At 38.0% G+C, this 21924-nt stretch overlaps 1 protein-coding gene across 2 annotated transcripts in view; it reads right to left on the bottom strand.

The window, feature by feature from the left end:
* The window catches only part of CSMD1 (CUB and Sushi multiple domains 1), a 2110588-nt gene that overhangs the window by 320531 nt on the left and 1768133 nt on the right, over positions 1 to 21924 (bottom strand). For both annotated transcript variants that reach the window (XM_017501161.1, XM_017501162.1), the window contains exons 28-31: positions 17952 to 18090; positions 13859 to 14046; positions 8542 to 8736; positions 1177 to 1293 (exon numbers count right to left, since the gene is read on the bottom strand). In XM_017501161.1, the coding sequence (XP_017356650.1) occupies positions 1177 to 1293; positions 8542 to 8736; positions 13859 to 14046; positions 17952 to 18090 (639 nt within the window). The remainder of the gene's footprint in view (positions 1 to 1176; positions 1294 to 8541; positions 8737 to 13858; positions 14047 to 17951; positions 18091 to 21924) is intronic.

The raw sequence follows: 21924 nt of genomic DNA, 5'->3' as shown, positions 1-21924 counted from the left end.
TTTGTCATGTATCCATAAAAAAACACTTTTTTGGTGATAATCAGGGGAATAGGGAATACTGCTGAGCATTTATGTGAAAAAATGTATTTTGTTCAAATTCAGAATTAAGGCTGAAGTTAAATGAAGGATTTTAAAGAATTTGGCCCAACTTAAAAAGTTGGAATCTAGAACCTGTTTTAAATATTATTATTCATTTATCACAGCAGAGAGCATTAAGGCTCCAGGAAGGTGTTCATTAAATTTGTCAGAGGTCTGGGTATAATAACAAGACAGAAGTTTATAAGAATAATGTCTCCCACAAGCAAGTTTTTCAGCCATCATATAACTTTGTCATATGTTAAAGATGTTTGCCTAAAATACAGTCTAACATTAGAATTTTTATCTGCTTTCAATGCTGAGCGGATGACTGCTGTCTCAAACGTATGGAAAAACCTTGACTACGTAGCATTTTTAATTTTCCTATGGGAAAGAGGGAAATCGTCTTTCAGATGACAACAGCTACTACCTCGTTTACTCCAGAAAAGAATCCAATCCACTGTAAGTTTTCCTGGTCAAGGGAGAGACAGTGAACATTGCATAAGTGAAGCACAGAGAGACCAGGGAAGGCCTTTCTGGAAATGAAGTCATTTCGGAAAATTCGCCCAAGTTAGAAGCCATGTCTGGGAGAGAACTAGAATGTCAGGGTTCAGCAGGTGACACACACTCAAGATTCTGCCTGCTTCTCCATCTCTGAGCACTTACACGCTGGCTCAAGGATGCCGGGATTTCCATCACAATCTGGTTACTGCATTCGCTGAATTTATGAGCCATTTATGCACAGACATACAGACAGCGTTCTGACCCACCAGATACCTTATGAGAAATCCTTCCTTGCTCATAAAAACCACCAACTGAAAGAACGATGTTTGAGAAATTTAAGAAGAAAGCCAAATTAATTCTCTGATTATTCTGGATCAGAATCCTAGAAGGGACTGTAAGCATTTAATATCACATTGGTAAAAGGATGGTAATGGATATTGTGTGGGATATGTTTGGAAATCCTGCTGCTTACATGCAACTTACTTGCTTTTATATAATTTATTTCACTAAGAGCTAGAATACTTGTTTATCAAATGATAGAAAAATAACCTGAAAGAAAATATGGCAATGAATTAAAAAATAAAAAGACATCCTTACCGAATTCCTTTGGTACCGTTATGGAATAGAGGCATATTTGACCAGCTGTGTAATTATGAGGGTAGTTCGGTGACAAAACGACCCCTTCTGATCCCGTGTACTGGCCTCCACAGGGAGCTGAAAATGAAATCGACCAAGAATTAGGTCCTGTGCAGTAAGAGTAGCACAGGCGATCGGTGAGCCAAAGCTGAAACCTATCAAATACCTGAGCATGTTTAATGAAAACTTAAGAAAATAATAAGCTAAAATCTTGTTTTTATTGCTGTCAAAGTAACAGAAAAACAAAGATTTACCACATTAGAAGTAATTCAACATAGGAGAAAAACCTAGTATTACTTTCAAGACCATGTCTCAGGTGTATCAAAATAATAAGGGAAACAGCTATAATAATAAAACAGGTTCTATAAAGACAAATGATTAAATTATTTCAGAAAGTCTCACTGAGTTGTCTGTGCAAAGTCAATCCTCATTTCAACTTAAGAGATACAAAGATTATTTCCGTTTTCTATCATTTTTATATGAATATGGGACTAAAAGGAAAAATGTTTTGCTTTTTAGGGGTTTTATTTTGTTAGTTTTAACATTTCAGCTTATAGTTTAAGTAAAGAAGCAAGATGTAAAATTACTAATGCTTTTGGGGGTCTCTTCCTATGAGTTCAATTTAAAGCTAAAGGATCTCATTATTACAAAGTTAAGGCTTATAAAATATAGACAGCTCTGTGTGTGTATGTGCATGTGTGTTTACATGTGTGTGTGTGGGGGGGTATGTCTTAATTTTCCCCCAATTATCTTATTTACTTTGGCTTCACTTTTGCTGAGAAAATGAAAAACCACTGTAGCCCAGATGTTCAAAGCGGTCTTTAAAGCCTCATGGAATAGACACCCAATTAAATTCCAGCCATTTGATATCCAGTCTTTAGATTGCCAATGCTCCATTTTCTCACATTTTTACGTAAGAAAGGGTAAAGTCTGTTCATCCATTACCCTTAGAGCAGCACCCAGGACAGCAGCCACTCTGCCAACAGCTTCCTGCACGGTTACCATGACAGCTGTGGCCTGACTGCCCTTCCTATCTTGGATATACCGTCACTGATTTGAATTCAGAATTATCTTCAGTATTTCAGAAAGGTTTTATTTCTATTTTTTTATTATTATACTCTAAGTTCTGGGTGACATGTGCAGATCGTGCAGGATTGTTACGTAGGTATACACATGCTGTGGTGGTTTCCTGCATCATTTCTACAGCTCATTACTTCTTGATGTGGCAATTTTCAAGGCTCAAAGAAAAGGAAGTTGGAGGTAACATGTTTAATCCTTTGAATGTTAATCAGCATTATGTTAAATCTCAGTTGATGGACATAACATTTTCTAAGATGAATAAAACTCCTTAGAATATGGTAATGCTAAGGTTAAAGCACCCTGTTAATGATTAGTCAAGAAATTTCCTGAATCCATGCATTACATCGCTTGAAAAACTTAAATTGTATTCTAAAAGTCAAAGGAAAACAGCTCAGACATCTGACAGCTTTGATCTGTTCATGATCAACTAGCAGAGATTTTACTTAACTGAGCTCAGCCTTCATGCTGCTGTCTTAATTCCAAATCACGTTATCACTCTAAAACACTTCTATTGAGTTTTTACAACTTTTGATAGAAACATTTTATTCCCACTTTTAGATGGAGGATATTTCTGTCAGCTCAATTGTAAAGCTGAAGGTTTCCAATAGAATGCTGGGGTCACTCACTCTACCATGGCAGATATATCACTCAGGAATTTTTCCCCACCTTACCCACGTGAAATCAACCAGGTTATGCCAGGACTATCTTTTTTTTTTTCCTCAAAAGCTGCAAGTTCGACTTTTTAAAAAGCACAAATAAAGAATGAAAATATATCTTCTTTGTGCTCAGTCACAAAAGATTCAAACAAATCATTTCACAAATGATCTTTTTCCATAAGAAAAATTAGTGTCAAATTTTAAACAAGAAGTATAAATAAAAAGTGCAAACACATCATCACTGGGCCAAAATTTTGATTCTCAAATTATTAGAGATGGTAAAATAATTCTTATCAAGAACATCTTCTGATATATATTTTTTGTTTGTTTTTTGTCTTATTTTTTGAGAGGGGGTCTCGCCCTACTGCCAGGCTTCAGTGCAGTGGCACAATCTAGGTTCACTGCAACCTTCACCTCCCTGGCTCAAGTCATTTTCCCGCCTCAGCCTCACAAGTAGCTGGGATTACAGGCATGCACAACCATGCCTACCTAATTTTTGAATCTTTAGTAGAGACAGGGTTTCACCATGCTGGCCAGGATGGTCTTGTTCTCTTGACCAGTGATCTGCCCGCCTTGGCCTCCCAAAGTGCTGAGATGACACGCCTGGTCATATGTTTTGTAATGGTGAATACTGAGTGTCAACTTGATTGGATTGGAGGATGCAAACTATTGGGTCTGGGTGTGTCTGTGAGGGTGTTGCCAAAGAAGATGAACACTTGAGTCAGTGGGCTGAGAAAGGCAGACCCACTCTTAACCTGGGTGGACACAATCATAAGCAGGCAGAAAAATGTGGAATAAGAGACTGGCCTAGCCTCCCAGCCTACATCTTTCTCCCATGCTGGACAATTCCTGCCCTGAATATCAGACTCCAAGTTCTTCAGTTTTGGAACTAGGACTGGCTCTCCTTGTTCCTCAGCCTACAAATGGCCTATTGTGAGAACTTGTGATCATATGAGTTAATGCTTAATAAACTCACCTTTATATATGTATCATTCCATTAGTTCCGTCTCTCTAGAGAACCTTGACTAACACATGTTTTAAAGTATAAGTACAAAGAAACACTGGGTCCAAGGAAAGAACAAAAGAGCACTGCCTTACGATAATAGGGGACACTTTAAAAAAGTCAAAGATGAAACGAGGGGAAACTGACCAGACTTCTGTTTTACCACCTTGATAAATGGTGCTTGCGCCTGTATGGTCCTCCTCAGATCAGAAAGGTGAGCACAGAACTACAATTATATGTTTCATACATGACCAAATATTTGTGTGAGAAAGAAAAATAGGGAGATAATTTTTACTTAATTCCTAATAATTGTTATGTCTGCGTTACTGGGCTAAGCTAAGAAACAGACATGGTGCTTCTCACCTTAAAAGTTATTTTATTTTACTGTAACAATGGAAGAAAAATAAATAAATGCCTGTTATTTGGTAATTAACATATTAAACAGATTGTTTCCTAAATAAAGGCATACAAGAACATTCATTGCTAATGGTAACAAGAAGCTTGCTCATTCATTTGGCTAATTATAATACATTCATTTCATAGGTAAAGGCAGCCACATAAAACCAAACTGAATAAGTCAAAAACAGAGCTAGCAAGCAGAAGTTATTCTGACCCATGAAAGAGGCTCTACTTTCTTTCAATTTCAGTTGCAATTCTACAAAAAGCCTCAATAATCAAAACTTGAAGGTAACAGATGAATAACCAGAAATAACATTATGTCACTGCATCTAAAGAAAACTAGTCCAAAATGCACCAACTGCATCCTGTAATGCAGAAACTATTAAAATATTTAAAGAAGAGTAAAAGGCCCCAAGGTTAACTGGTGAGCTGAATAAATCACAGGCATTAATTCATGCACAAAACGCTGCTCTCCATGAGAGATACAAGATGCACTACAGGGAAACCATTTCTGTTTCACAGATTTAGAATATAAAGTTTTATTTACATGTAAATAGAAAACTCCATATGGAGAAATCAGTGTTCCATGAGTTATGCCCTTTGATGACTGGTAAAAGAAATTGTACCTCATGGCCGGGCGCGGTGGCTCAAGCCTGTAATCCCAGCACTTTGGGAGGCCGAGGCGGGTGGATCAAGAGGTCAAGAGATCGAGACCATCCTGGTCAACATGGTGAAACCCCATCTCTACTAAAAATACAAAACGTTAGCTGGATGGTGGCGCGTGCCTGTAATCCCAGCTACTCAGGAGGCTGAGGCAGGAGAATTGTCTGAACCCAGGAGATGGAGGTTGCGGTGAGCCGAGATCGCGCCATTGCACTCCATCCTGGGTAACAAGAGCGAAACTCCGTCTCAAAAAAAAAAAAAAAAAAAAAAAAAGAAATTGTACCTCATTCCACAGATCTGCAGACATGGTAAGTGAAACAATCTCTAATTAAAAATTTGGTTTTAGATATATAACATATCTATAGGAATATACATATATAGGATATATACAGATGTACATATCCTATATATAGGAATACATATGTGAATATATGTACATAAATAGGGTGTGTGTATGTATGTATAATTCCTATACATGTGTGTAAATATATACACACGTATATATAGAGAGGAACATATATAAAGTATATATATACTACATACATATAAAGTGTATAGGTATATACTTCTAACACTTTAGCCATACTTTTTCTATGGCTAAAGTTTTATCAGTCCCCACAAATTCAACTGTAATTGAATTTAATATAAGTTGCCTTTTGTATTATTAGTTAACAAAAGTAGAGAATTCACGACCTTTCCTCAATTTTGCAATCTGCTTTTATCTCTCTCACAATAGACTCTTTATAATTGCTAAAGAGATGTCTGAAGTGGGGAAAAACACATTAGAGGATGCAAAAGTCGTTTTGTGGGATATAAAAAAGAAAATTAGAATTTTTACCCAAACTTGTATCTTTTTTTTTTTTCTTGATATAGGGTCTTGCTCTGTTGCCCAGGCTGGAGTGCAGTGATCCAATCAGGGCTCACTGCAGCCTCCACCTCCTGGGCTCAAGCCACCCTCCCACCACAGCCTCCTGAGTAGCTAGGACCCCAGGTGTGTGCCACCCCATCCTGCTAATTTGAATTTTTTTGTAGAGATGGAGTCTTGCTATGTTGCCCAGACTAGTCTTGAACTCCTGGCCTCAAACAATCCTCCTGACTTAGTCTCTCGAAGTGCTGAGGTTACAGGCATGAGCCGCTGTGGCTGGTCTCAAATTCCACCTTTGTAAATATCTGTGTTCATGTAGTAATTATGTGGTCTATAACACAGCTGCTGACATGGTCAGTGCCTGTAATGTTTGCAGAGATGGAGGTTGCATGCTCAATAGTTACACTGATTGGATGTCAAAACAAACGGCTTTGAGGTCATTGCCCTGTGTTACACCAAAATGGTTTTAGAAACCAGTGACATACAGAATCAAGATTTTCTAGTTTTGGGGAGCCTTATGCCTGCGGAATTTATCCTCCTGACACTTGTGACCTGGAGAATGTCATTGCTCCCAGCCCTGAGTGTCTTGTCTGGAGTGACACAGGCGGGAGGAGGTGGTCACTCCTCAGGGCACGGCTTTCAGTTCTGCCTAGGCTCACAAACCCGGCCCTGCCCTCGCTGGCCATGCCCCACCCAGAAGGGAGGACCCTCAGGACCTCAGACAGCAGCTCAAAGGGGCTCCTGGCCAACTTCAAGAGTACAGGGCAGGCACCCCAGGACCACCTGCGTGCACCGCCCAGGCCACTTAGGATATGAGGGGCACCCAGGCCAGCAGCATGAGAGGAGGGTGTGGAGGTGCGGACCCCTCCTGGGTCAGGGCAGGGAAGGGTGGGTCCTGGGCAGAGACTTCCAGCTCCCTTGTGCCCACCTTCTCACCAAGTCCCACCCACTTCTCGGCTTGGCTCCATCCTGTTTTGGGGGCTGTGTGGGCACCAGGGAGGCCTTGGTCCTGAGGTATAATGTCAGATCAAAGGCTCTCTTTACCTCGAAGCCACTCTGGCTCACTGCCTCCTCACCCATAAGCGCACTGAGTTCTATTTTAAGCTCCTGTATACCTCTTACTTTAGTTTTTAATAAATTTAGAAAAGAGGGACTCTATAACTTTCCATTTAGGAAAGTCTCCCAAAGCAAGTAACACAATAACTACACTACCAGAATTTTTAATTAAATAGATGACTAGAAATGACTGATACATAACCTGGCCTATATCATGATTTTTAAAACACAAAATATAACTTTCTCCATCTATCGATCTGTTGCCCAGGCTAGAGTGCAGTAGTGCGATCTCAGCTAACTGCAACCTTCACTGACCAGGTTCCAGTGATCCTCCAACCACACCCCACAAGTAGCTGGGACTACAGGCATGAACCACCATGCCCAGCTAAGTTTTGTATTGTGCTTTTGGTAGAGACAGGGATTTGTCATGTTGCTCAGGCTGATCTCAAACTCCCGAGGTCCAGGGATCTACCAGCCTTGGCCTCCCAGAGTGCTGGGATTACAGATGTGAGCCACCACACCTTACCTAAGTTCTTACTCACTTCCAGTCACTACTACTGGGTCCAGACAAATACACTCCCTTACCTTAAATGCTCTCAGGGTCATAAGAGAATGGACTCAGAAACACAGAAATAGCAGAACATGCCAGGGAAGTCGGTTTTGTTGTATTTTGTTTTGTTTCTTTGGTTTAGTTTCTTATATACTAATTTTTTAAATGCTTATTTGGCCTGAAGGTATCAGTAGCATTGTTAGGCTATCTTGAGGAAAACACATTTGTTTCATAAGTCAGTTTATCAAAATGAAATGGTCTTTGAACTCACCTTAACCCTGGAAATGAATGTCTCTGCAACAATCCATAAAGTTCTAACTTCTTATTTTTTTAAAATATATATCATGCAAAAAGTAAGACAAGTCATGGGTCCACAGCTTGAGGAGTTTTTACTCATGGAGACACCCATGAAGTCACCACCTAGATCAAACTACATGCCTTGGCCAGCAACCAGGAAGTCTATCCTCCCACTCTCCCCAGTTCACACCCACAGGGCACCTGCTGTCTGACATTTACCACTGTAGAGGTTAGTTTCATCTATTCTTGAATGTTAATTCAATGATTTTATTAATTTAATTCCTAAGGAATTATAAACTGTTGACTTTTTTGGGGGGGGAAATGACATATCCATTCAAATGGATATGTCATACATATTAGTTTTCTTTGTATACATACAGATAGATACATAGATGTAAATATTTTATATGCACAGAGAGAAAGGAGAGGGAGAGAGGGAGAGAAGTAATTAGATAAGGCTAATTAGCACCTCTTATAAATAACATGTCTAGAACATACAAAAAACAGAAGTGAAAAATGTCAGACTGTATGGGTGAGAGAAAACTATTGTTCCTCCCAGAAACTTATGAGAACGGCTAACACACTTGTGGTATTAAACGATCAATGAATGACTGATATTTGTTCCACACTAGCTCTCTATGCAATCCTCACCACTGATTAGAGGACTACATGCTGAAATGTGAAACCATTCCTTCAGTGAGATTCTGCATTTGAAAGGAAAGCTGTATTTCTAGAAAATACCCCAGCATGCACTCACCATTGCAGGAGGGCAGCACTTGGTCCCAGGAGGGTTTCCCATCGGCGCCAATCACACAGGTGATGGATGAGGGGTCAACAATCTTGTAGCCAGAGTCACACTGGTAGGTGATAGTCGAGCCAAGCTTGAAGTCTGTTCCAATTCTTGTCCCATTCATTATATTTCCAGGGTCAAAACAAGCTTCCCGTGGTTTCTCTGCAGAAGAAATGAAAACTGCGTGAGAGCAGGGATCTTATTCTTGATTGGTGGGTTGGTTCTTTTTTTTTTTTTTTCAATGTCTGAAACTGTTTATTATATTGGTACACTTGACTGATATTTTGGCTGGGTATAGAATTCTGGGTTAAAATAATAAGCTGTAGTGAAGTCCAGCCACTGACAAGTCTCCTCACTCAATGTGTAAGTGGATCACCAGACATTTGAGAAAAGCTCCAAATATGAAAGACACCAAAAAAAAAAAAAAAAAAAAAAAAAAAAAAAAAAAAAAAAAAAAAAAAAAAAAAAAAAAAAAAACAAAAAAAACAAGGCAAGAAGCAGAAAAGAATACTGCATCCATGAAATGATGACAGGAGTCTATTAAAAATATATTAGAAAACAAGACATTGCTCTGAGTAGTTAAATATGTGAGTAGGTTGGTTCTTTAATTGTGTTATTTAGGGCCTAGAACAGTGCCCTAAATAAATAAGAAATGCTCAAAATTATTTGCTGATTGGCTAGTGACCAAGTGAAACTACTAATTAAAATAAAAAAATTCCTTTGTAATAAAACTGTATTTCCTTTTTAAAAAGCATATTTTACTACAAAATTGAATTACTTTATTACAGAATTGAGTAATTGAATAAAATTAACTTAAACTACATAAAAATATAGTACTACAATTTTATATATTTATCCTTTTTTGGCTATGGATTTTAGAACTGAATAAAAGAAGCTGACTCTGGAAAAACTGAGGTTCATTTTCTAACTTTTGTATATTAAGCATATTATCATAAAATCACTCCACACCTTTCAGAAAAGACTGGAGAATTTAGCTTCTCCAAATGGAAACAGTTTAATTCCTAAAAGTTAAGAGCACTTTTATGAATAATAGTAGACAGACTTAGAAGATGAAGATGGATGGTTGTTCTCACTCTTTGACTACCGTATTTCTGCTGTTAGTCTTAAGGGAGTAAATGTCAAACTTAGCAGAAAAAATATATTGACTGATAATGATCAAGCACTGTGCCAGGATATACTAACAGCCAATAGTTCTACCTTAAATATAATAATTGCTAAAATGTATTGAGGTCTTATTATGTACCAAGCACTGAACTGGGTGCATTTCTGGTTTAATTCTTATCTTCAGGGCACCTCTGCCAGGAAAGGATGATAAGAATCTAAAACTCAAGGAAAGTTAAGTCACTTTCACCAAGACACCCTGCCGAGACCTGCCTAATTCTGGGGCCCCGCAATTACGCATTCACTTTTGACTGCATTAAGTATTTATTCTTCCCAAGTGAAAACATAAAACCTTTTTTCTTCAGAGTCATGTTGCTCTACAGTCAATTTCAGTTATTGTCTGGTAGCCTTAATATTTTTAATCTTCTAAAATATCTCTAAATGAAAAAGTGTGTAACCCTACACTGTCCCACCATGCTAGAAATAGATTACATATAAAGGATGAGGAAAGAGCAAAAACAAAAACACTAAACTTTGGGAAGCCCTGGAGGGAGAAAAAGAGGCCTGGTTAATTGTATTTATTCAATATTTTCAATTGTATTTTTAATAATCCACATATCATCATCAACCAGAGATGTCTTGTGATCACTGACTTAATTATTATATATATTATGTATATTGAATCTATAGCATATTATATTTAATAAACTGTATTTCATTACATACTTTGGTTAAATCCATATAGATTTTATATGTAAATTTGTGCATTTGATTAAGAATTTGAGATTAAATGATTTCTAAAGTGTATTTATATAACAAATATGTATTTATACATATTTATATACTTCATATATTTATATAACAAGTATATATAAAACACATTTTAGATATATTTGTTGTTTCATGCCTTGAAATCGGTGTTCTCTAATTGTTTTACTGAAAAGTGTCTGGATATTTAAAATGGTAGCTAACACGTTGATAATTCTTTATGACTGAATTAAATCCCATATAGAACACAGAACATTATATTAAGCAAATACAGATAAACTAAGTAAAACTGTAGGTACAATAAAAGTTGCTCAATTTTTTTTTTATTTTTATTCAATCATTCAACACAATGTACTGAGCATCTAGTAAATAGAAGCACTGGCCTTGTTCATAGTATTTTCCCCTATTGAAAATAAAATATTTCCCAGTATATATCTATTAATATATGTCTGTTGCCCTTGTGTCCTTTTTGATCACTTTTTGTTATATATCTCTTTTAGTCAAGTTTTCTGTTTGATGAAATAGCACTTACACAAGTTTCTTCTTTATGCCACTAATTTTGATTTCTGATGGCAGGATTTTTTTCCAATGAACTGTATCTAATCTTTTAGTTCCATTACTTAGTTGTCAGGTCAGGATGTTCAGTGATAAATCACTGGCACTTTTTCTGGCTTATAATTTGCCAGGCTTTCTAACTAGATGACTTCATAATAGGGTGTGTTTCGTGTTGTCCTTGTCCATTCCACTTAAGCATACCTTTGAGCTTTCCTGCACTGGAGGACAGGTTGATTGCCTCAGCCAAGACTCCTGAATTGTTAAACAGCAAGACTGCCCTGGTGCTCCTTCTATTTTCCATCATGCCTAAGAACTGGATCTGTCACCTGCTTTGCTATCCACACCAGCCCTTGCTCTGGTCTGGATGCAATAACATCACTGCTCTAGACTGCATGCAATGGCATCACTGCTCCAGGCTACATGCAATGACATCACTGCTGCAGGATGCATGCAAGGACATCACTGCTCCAGGATGGATGTAATGGCAGCTGTATGCAATGACATCACTGCTCCAGGCTGCATGCAATGGCATCACTTCTCCAGGATACATACAATGGGATCACTGCTCCCAGATGAATGCAATGGCATCACTGCTTCAGGATGAATGCAATGACATCACTGCTTCAGGATGGATATATTGGCATCACTGCTCTAGGCTGCATACAATGACATCACTGCTCGAGGCTGCATGCAATGGCATCACTCCTCCAGGCTGCATGCAATGATGTCACTGCTCTAGAATGGATGCAATGACATCACTGCTCCAAGCTACATACAATGACATCACTTCTCCAGGATACATACAATGGCATCACTGCTCCCAGATGAATGCAATGGCATCACTGCTTCAGGATGGATATATTGGCATCACTGCTCTAGGCTGCATACAATGACATCACTGCTACAGGCTGCATGCAATGGCATCACTCCTCCAGGCTGCATGCAATGATGTCACTGCTCTAGAATGGATGCACTGACATCACTGCTCCAAGCTACATAAAATAACATCACTTCTCCAGGATGCATACAATGGCATCACTGCTCCAATATGAATGCAATGGCATCACTGCTTCAGGATGAATGCAATGACATCACTGCTCCAGGATGCATCCAATGGCATCACTGCTCCAGACTGCATACAATGACATCACTGCTACAGGCTGGATGCAATGACATCATTGCTCTAGGCTGCATGCAATGGTGTCACTGCTCCAGGCTACAGGAAATGACTCACTGCTCCAGGGTGCATGCAATGACATCGCTGCTTTAGGCTGCATGCAATGGCATCACTCCTCCAGGGTGCATGCAATGGCATGACTGCTCCAGGGCGCATGCAATGACATCACTGCTCCAAGCTGCATCCAGTGACATCACTGCTCCAGGCTGCATGCAATGGCATCATTCGTGTTCTCTTTTCTGTGATTTTTATTTTTTCACAGACTCCACTGGAAAACTTTAAAAACCTCAAGAACTACAGCCCCCAATTAGATGGGCATACTGGTTACCCAAACAAAAATAAGGCAGTTCTTTCTTCATGTAAATTGTAAGGCCCTTCTTACTTCATTCATTCATTGGCCCACTGATTCACGTGACTTAGGAAGCCAGAGAGAACAGAAGTTGTTAGAGTGGGCAATGATCCGTGTACATTCTCACATTCATATGAAGATTTGTTATGTTTGTTTACTTGCCTGCTCGAGTTTTTGGTTTGCTTTTGTTTTTTTGGGGGGGCTATCATAGAATAAATACTGTCATGTTAAAATGCATTTTAGTGAGTTCTTATTAACACAGAAATTATCTTACAATGTGGCAAAAGCTTAAAAGTACTCTTTTCAACTATTCCTAAACATGACAGGTCCTATCTCAAAGGCACAGGATACTCTGATTGCTAAATTATATAATTTTTTAAATGGTAAATTTTAGTAGCCATCCCTAAGTTTGTAGATTTAGATGTTTGGGAGGAAAGAGATCAATTTTCTACTTAAAACTATATAAACAGGTCTGGTAACGAGGTAAGGGACATAAAATATATTCTTTTTTGAAAGATTTTTCCTACAAATTGAATTCAAAAGTATAAATAAATATAAATATTTTCATTTTTTCAAGGAAAACCCTCAATACTGTGAATTGATATTTTGTTAAGTCCTCTTCCCAAATTCTTTGTAACACACCTTGTATTTTCTTTTGTTCACATGAGAAATCAATTTCAAAAAATAAATATTTATTTTGATAAACCCAATAACAAAATGTTGAGTTGAGGGCAGTTTTTTTGTCAGTCTGTTTTCTTTGGATGTTAATGGCAGGGTATGGTTTATAGCAAAATAAGAGTGAATCACTGATGAGGGCCAAAAAAAAAAAAAAAAAAAAAAAAAGAGCTCTGGGCAGCTTCAGAAACCAGAAAATCTGTCAAACCAACCATGGGTGACTGAGGCAGGGAAGGGCACAGACATGTTCACACAGAAAATGCTGAGATAGAATGAAGTTATTTTCATATACTTTCATTTAATCATCCTGAAGAAACAAATTAGGAGGTGTTAAAACCCATTTTAAAATAATTCTGAAATGTCATCAGATTCTTTATTTTACAAACCACGATTTATTTTTATGTTGCCACGAATTTGGATAGTTTTTTCCCCTATCTTTCCTCCTCCAGTTAAGGTAGAAATGCACCTGAGGAATATCTTCACTGGAGAGGGAGGAGACATGTGTCTTCCCAGACAGAGGAGACACAAGTCAGCATGTATAGATTAAACAGATATGCAAGATGCTACAAAGAAATGTTTACAATAAAAATAATTATGATACAAATTAACTCCCACCCAAATTCAGGAGATCACAATACCTTTAAATTCAATGGCGAACCCTGACAAGCCCACAGAGGCATCACTCCGAAAAGCCAGAAAGAGGCTGTTTCCACTGCTCTCTATTCGTTCTGGGGCTTGGGAGCCCTGGTAACTCCCAATGAGGGGGCTGTTGGAATCCTCCCCTTCATAGATGTGGAGGAAGTCATAGCTGGGCTCCATGTTGAAACTAAAGAAAACAACAGTCATTATGTCACACGGCTAATCTGGATGTACCTTATCTCCCAGAGTGGTAAACTTTGAGCGCACAAAGTCATTTTATTTGCTTTTGTATGATTTTTCAATTAGGGCGATCAAAAGCTAAATGTAATAAGAATCAAAATGTTATTAATAAAACAGCAATAAATATAAAATATATCAATTGTGGTAAACAGCATTTTGCCTAATTACTCTCATGTTCAATACAATATTATTTTGACCATAGCCAAATGGGAATAAGTCAAAATGGCAAAGATATCTATCCTTTTCCCGTACCCATTAATGTGCAAATGAGAGACACATTTCCACTGACCTTTTATCTTTATCTGAATATTTTTGGTTTTGAAAATATGTACCCTTGGAATTACTGACTATTCTTATTTATTTTTTTTACTGTATGTTATTTTTACTTAAAAAATGCAGTTGTCTCAGCCTGGAAACATAATGAGATCCTATCTGTACAAAAATACAAAAATTAGTAGAGTGTGGTGGTGCGTACTTTTAGTCCTAGCTACTCAGGAAGCTGAGGCTAGATCACTTGAGATCAGGAGTTTGAAGCTGCAGTGAGCTGTGACCACACCACTGTACCCATGCACTCCAGCCTGAGTGACGGAACGAATGAGACTCTGTCTAAAAAAAATAAAAGAAATAAAATAAAAATGCCTCCACTTGCTTGGATAAATCAGCCAATATTAACGGTCCCTACAATGCACAGAGCATAACTTTTCTTACATGACTTTTCACCATCACTGAATATGCCAGTTTTTTTTTTTCTTTTTTTTGCTCTCCCCCTCCCTTTCTCTCACTTTCACAATTTTTCTCTGTTTCTCTCCCTTCTAATATTAACATATAGTCAGTCCTCAAAGAGTGTAGTAAGTTAAACCCAAAGCTCTCAAGGGCTGGGCTGCATTTACCATTAGTAATGTGTAGGCTGATAGAGTCTGTGAGCTTTAAAAGTGTACATACTCTAAGGGAAAGGATGAACTTGGTTAAGATATCTAGGATCTTGATGTGACCAGAATAAATTGATAAGGTAGGTGATTAAAACCACCCAATGCAGCTGCCCCTTCCATCTTCCCCTCTTCTCTATAGAGGGTTTTGTGTGTGTCTTTAACAAGCACTTAATTCATGAAGCTCCCCCTCCTTTTCCTTTCCATCTGCAGAAATGTGGGGCAACTGAGACAGAGAAGGTCACCGTTTCTTTGTCTGTTTTTGTAATCACTAAAATGTTCTAAGTGGCTCCTCTTGATCTAGAGATTCAGATGATAAAACAGGAACAGAAGGTCCCTCCTGGGGTGGTCCACTGCACTATAAGGGGACCTCAGGACGTGGGACCACCATCATCAATGCCACACCCAGCCTGCATCACGTCATCCTGTTTCGGGTCAAGGATACCCTCACTTCACATCCTGAACATACTTATTAAAGGAAGTTTAGGACGATTTCTTGGTCTGTTTATCTGACAAGTTCATTGACATCAGGAATAAAGGAGGAATAAAAGGTGGGAGTTACTAGGTATAGGGACTAGCAGGAATGGCATGGGATAAGTAGAATTTTACTGGAATACTATTGTATTTAGAGTGTTTGCAAGGATGTTCTTAAAATCTAGTCATGCCATATCCCCAGTATTTGGCTTAGTTAATTATGATTATTGGTAATTTATTGAACACTGCAAATACTATCAGACACAGGAAAAAAAAACCACTATACCTCTTATCTGTTCTCTCTTTTTGCCTGTACCAAAATTCATGTATAGAAGTCTGGAGTGAAATTTACAATTAATTATGGTTTCTTTTGTGAACTCCTGTCTTTTTCTACCTGTGCCAGCTTCACGTATCTCTAAGCTCTAATAGTGTGCCAAAACGTGAATCAATTTTGAACCAAATTTGAGCCCCAGTGTGTGAGCCCCACGGTCCACAGGGACTTGTGATGAAACATCTCTCCCTAAAGACCCATGGCCCTGAATGAGCTGGGGAGCGCATATGTACTTAAGGTCCTATAATTCTTTGCCTTTATCACTAGTAATGCCAGACTCCCACCCTCCCACAAAAAGCACACTTGAATTTGCCATCGTCTTTACACTGCACCTTGGCCAGCCCTCATCAGCGCCAGACTTGTTTGGGAGGCTGGACATTCTCGTCCCCACAGGATTCTGGCCTCTCCCTCCTCACCACTGCCCAGGAAAATGTCCACTTGAGCACATGCAAACTCCAGATCAGAGAAGTCACTGGTTTTCACTGATTTCTGAAGTTTCTAAGACACTGGGTAGGCTAAAGAGTCATGTAATCTATAGGTTGGGAGAGGCTTACAGATCATCTGTTTCAAATTTTCAAAGGGGTGTATACAATGCAATGAAAAAAAATCCTCACGCAAAACTGCCTTAAATATGCATATCATCAAGTGAGTTGCACTTTATGGGAGGGAGGAAAGTCCTACTAACAAGGTTCTGTGTTCACTTCCAATCGTTTTTTATTTATTTATTTTCTTTCTTTCTTTCTTTCTTTTTTTTGGACAGGGTCTTGCTCTGTTGTCTAGGCTTGACACTATCATAACTCACTGCAGCTTCCATCTCCTGGGCTCCAGCAGTCCTCCTGCCTCAGCCTCCCCAGTAGCTAGGACCATGGGAATACAAGCACACCTGGCCAATTTTTTAAAAATTTTCTATAGTGATGGAGTCTTGCTATGTTGCCCAGGCTGGTCTCAAACTTCTGAGCTCAAGTGCTCCCCATCTTAGTCTCCCAAAGTGTTGAAATTACAGGCATGGGCCCCACACCCAGCCCCAATTATTAATCCACTTATAATATCTTGAAGCCAGAGGTGCCTCCTAATTTTAAGGAAGGCAATACTAAAATTTAACGTTAATAAAACCCGCAAAGATATCTAAGAAGTATAGCCAGTGAGTGTTCACTTGTTTTCTGTAATAGCTGAGTAACATTTGGTAAATTTATGGCAGTTTAGTAAATTCAAGAAAAGATGACTATCAACCTACTTAAGATTAAGAATCATAGATAACGTAAAATTCTACTGACTCAGATATCATCAGGAGGAGCAAGTGAGGGAACGTGATCACATCTGGGCCTTGAATACTGACATAAAGATCTCTAGAAAAGAATACTAGTTCCACTGACAGATTAAAAGGTATAATCCCAGACACTTGCCCTGGATAGCTAAAAGATCAACAGGAATGTCTACAGAATAACTCACCTTCAAAAACTTCAGATTCCTTTAGTGCAAAAATCAAAGTCTAAAGTTGGAAAAGATCTTTGGATTCAATAAAATGTAATTATCAAATACCATATGCTAATAATATAATTATTTAAAGAGTTTATTTTCAGAAAATGGCCATAGTATTTGAACTTCCATCATCTAGTCTAGCAAGAACAAATTAGCATATTTTTAGGACTGATTTGGGGAAACTTTCATTTTCAAGGCTCTATTAAGTCTTAACTATTGTAATGATACTAGCAGTGCTACCCTTGGGAACATCAGAATGTGCTGTGGAAAGGAATTTGCTCTCATACATTTAGAGTAATAAGAGACTGAAGAGAAATTACACCAAGTGCCTCCATACCATATTTTTATTACTTTTACTGAACATTCTGTAAGTTAAGCCTTTTCATATGGAACACACTGTATACAAGATAAACAGTATTTAAAAATAATTCACATGCATCTTAACATAAGTAGAATGCTCCAAAGCAAAATCATGTATTTCCATTCATGTCATTTCACAGCCTGGTATAGTCTCCATTAGACGCAAAATCTAGCGCTTACCTAGATGTAATACTGGAGATTCTATGAACTCATAAAAGAAGTAATTTTTAGGTATGCCATTACAAATCCTACTAAAAAGAGGAGTTCTGCAAGAGACGGTACCTTTTGAATATCAAGGCAATGACAAAGTCGGGGTTCACTTTTACTCTCCAGTCACATTCTTTCCCGGGAGGGTACGGCTGTGGGTAGTTGGGTGATAAAATAACACCTGCTGGGCCAGTCAGATTCCCTCCACAAGCAGCTGTCACAGAACAAAAGTTACAGAGAAAAAGTTAGGAGAGAGAAGAATGCCTGGCAGTCAGTGTGGAATGAGACGCCACAGAATTCTCTAAGAAAAAGAGCTCATTCATATGCACTTTTCCCTATCAAAGAGACTGTGTTGGCTATCAATTATCCATATAAAATTGTAAGACCCAGTAAATCTGTATATTTTTCATGTCATCGTTAAGGAATTTTACATAAGATTCCATGCCATTTTCAAAAAGAATTTTCAAACTTCTGGCAAATAAAATTTCTTTCCTGTAATTAAAAATGTTCCCAATTAAATGAAAGATGACTTAAGCCCCCACAATTGCCAACATATGCACAAATAGAGAAACACTTGAATAAAAAAAAAATCCTATGAACATCATTTTACAGCCATGTTAAATTTTTTTGCTATTTCTCATAGTTTATAAAATCATTTATATTTCTTCTTGAGTACTTGCTTCATGTGGAACAGTGATCATCTAGCTTCTGTTCACTGTTTCATCCCTAATGTCTAGATGGCTTCTGGATCAGAATAAGTATTCAGGAAACAGTTAATGGATAAATGAATACATGGCATTTCACATTCTCCCAGTCCTCTGGTGTGGGGAAGGCTTGAATTAATTTTCCACATTTCAAAGTGGCAAAACAAACCCCAAAATTTTAAGTGACAACTAAGGATACATATCAGTGAGGAGCTGAGTTGGAATATTACTGTCTGAAAATATTATTTGATCACAATGTTTGGTATATTACTAGAAAGAGCCACTTTATATGATAACAAATTTAGTTTGTGTTTGCAGTCATCAATTTTGAATTAAATGTGTTTACATTTATAATAGCAAGGCAGTAATTATGTAGCTCAATGTGGTTAATAGGCAAGCCAATTTTTGCTCTTAAATCAGAAAGTGTTTAAGATTGTTTTATTTGTGAGACAAGGTTTCTCCTAAATCTCTCATCCCAGGGAAGGTATGAAAACATTGCAGAATTTATAAGTATACACATTTTAGATACATACAAGAGTATGCTGGGTTTAAAAGTTGTTTATATCAAATACTGTGGTATGTCACCAAGTTGTTTTAAAGTGTGACTACAATGAAATCATATTATTCCTACTAAGTTATATGTCTTATTTTATTCCCATTATTGGTCATATATGCATTAAAAAATAAGTAGAAAAAAGTCTTAATTGGTGATTTTTCCCCCTACACAACAAGAGACTTTGTTTTGTAAGGAAGATGAAAGAAGATGAAGGCACATGATTCACAATTTTCAATAATGAGTGTGTCTTTAACATTTCTAAAAACTTAACTTTTTATAAGAAATACAACTAACTCCAGTTGTTTTTCTTATAATCTCACAGTCTAACTGAATGCAAACTCTGAATACTATCACAGAAAATATTTATAATAAATTCTACAGATATAGGCTCAAGACTAATCTTTACATAAATAGATTAAAACTTGATTTTACCCAGTATGCCTTTTTTTTTTTAACTGTACAGAAGCAATTGTCCCATCAGATTTCACCAGGCAGTGTCTCCTCAGTATCATGCTGTGGCTGCTGACAGCATCAAGCAGTGCAGGCATGGACCCATTAGGGAGTGGGAGCTGATGCAGAGAAAGATGGTACCTGAAGGTCTAGAAGATTCTACTCCACACAGGTTTTGAAAGATGAAAAATGACAGATTCAGAGCACTGGCTACAGGGTGCTACCAGCAGGAACAGTTCAGGGATATGACTCAAATACTGATTTAAAAGAAACAAAGGGGAAACCCTGTCTCACGCACACAGATCCCAGGAGGCACTTTCAAATGAGGCGATTTATAAGCTGAAAGTGGAATTAAGGAGTTTTGTCTGGCCTTGTTTGTTCTCTCTTTTGGCCTGACATTTTTCATTTTGGTTTGCTTAGGTTTTAATTCGCTTGCAAAATATTTTGGAAAGGATTGGAATAGTAGTAAATGCATCTCAGAGATGCTAGGAAATTCTCCAGAAGGAAGAGAAACAGAGATAAAGTCCACCTATTCTTTTCAACCCACCAAATCCTTATTCAAAATCTTTAGCCACCATGCTAAATAGCACACATACATACATACATACATACATACATACATATATATATATATATATATCGCAGCTCCTTCACCATCAGGGTTTGAAGCTGCAATCCTTAACGAAACCTATCTACATTTCTGCATTAAAACCTTTGAAGGCCCACACCGTTGGGTGAGATAAATATTTTCTAATTAAGCACCTGTATGTAGGGACAGGCTGCTGTTCCTAAATGAATTTCTGCAAACCTAGGATACATTTTGGCTTTTCAGAGTGTTTTGCCATTTGGACTCAGGGAAAAGCAATTGCAGGCTATATAAGAAAATGGAGACTTTTCAGGGACACTTTAGTGGGAGTAAGAAAGTTTAGGCCACACATGAGAGCTCAACCTTGTAATCCCAGCATTTTGAGAGGCCCAGATGGGTGGATTATCTCAGGGCAAGGTATGGAGACCAAAAATCCCGTCTCTGCCAAAAATATAAAAAATAGCCAGGTGTGGTGGTGCGTGCCTATAATCCCAGCTACTCAGGAGGCCGAGGCAGGAGAATCATTTGAACCTGGAAGCAGAGCCTACAGTGAGCCAAGATCACACCACTGCACTCCAGCCTGGGTGACGGAGTGAGACTCTATCTCCAAAACAAAGCAAACAAAACAAAACAAAACAACAACAAAAACAAACTTGTTAGTGTCCTTTGGTCTACAAATTTCTCCTTCTAGACTCAGTCAAAAAGATAAACAGGGGACCATTCATGGTAGGAGTCATTTGGGATGAAAAAAAATAAAGTGAGGCACCCAAGCAACATTCAAGAAAAAACAACAGCAAATGGCAGGTGCTGAAAATAAATGTCATCACACACAACAGATGAGAGGTTAACAGATTTTGTGAAAGAGAGACACCAGTAATAAGTAAACATACACTAATAATACAAAGAAAAAAGTAAATTAACTGATCAATCAGGAAAGAACTTCAGCCAATAAGCATGTGAAAAAAAGTTCAACCTTATTATTAATTTAAAACGCCAATAAAAACAAGACAGCATCACTTTCTGCCTTAAGAACAATCACGTGTGGTGTTTTCTCTACTAAAAATATAAAAAATTGGCCAGGCGTGGTGTGGTGGCAGGCGATATAATCCCAGCTACTCAGGAGGCTGAGGCAGGAGAATCATTTGAACCCAGGAGGTGGAGGTTGCAGTGAGCTGAGATCATGCCACTGCACTCCAGCGACTCTGTCTCAAAAAACAAAAACAAAGATGTTTTAAAAGTCCTAGGAATAGGTAAGTTTGTAGAAATATGTCATTTGTCAATAATTGTGATGTATTTCACAACAGGAGTGCTCATTGCAGCTATCTTCAGAATAGGGAAAATGTTAAAACCACTTAATTATACAATAATAAGGGTCTAGAGAAATTAATATTGGTAGATCAAACAAATAGATACTAGAGAGTGGCACTGGTGGTGTAGTTGTGAGCAAAACCACTTTCTAAATAGATACAATTTAGTCATCAAAAACCAGTAGAAAATACACAGTAGCACAAAAGATACACACTATGTACTGGTAGATAACAGCTCAATTTACAAAATAGTCTTGCAGGATGTTGTCATTTTAAAACTTTTTTTTTTTTTTTTTTTTTAAGACAGAGTCTCGCTCTGTCACCCAGGCTGCAGTACAACAGTGCGATCTCACCTCATAGCAATTTCTGCCTCCTGGGTTCAAGCGATTCTCGTGCCTCAGCCTCCTGAGTAGCTGGGATTACAGGTGAATGCCACCATGCCCAC

Source organism: Cebus imitator, unplaced genomic scaffold (genome assembly GCF_001604975.1).
Source record: "Cebus imitator isolate Cc_AM_T3 unplaced genomic scaffold, Cebus_imitator-1.0 Scaffold279, whole genome shotgun sequence".
NCBI classification, from domain to species: domain Eukaryota; kingdom Metazoa; phylum Chordata; class Mammalia; order Primates; family Cebidae; genus Cebus; species Cebus imitator.
Note: the sequence above shows the minus strand (reverse complement) of the source record. Positions and strands in the feature narration are given on the sequence as shown.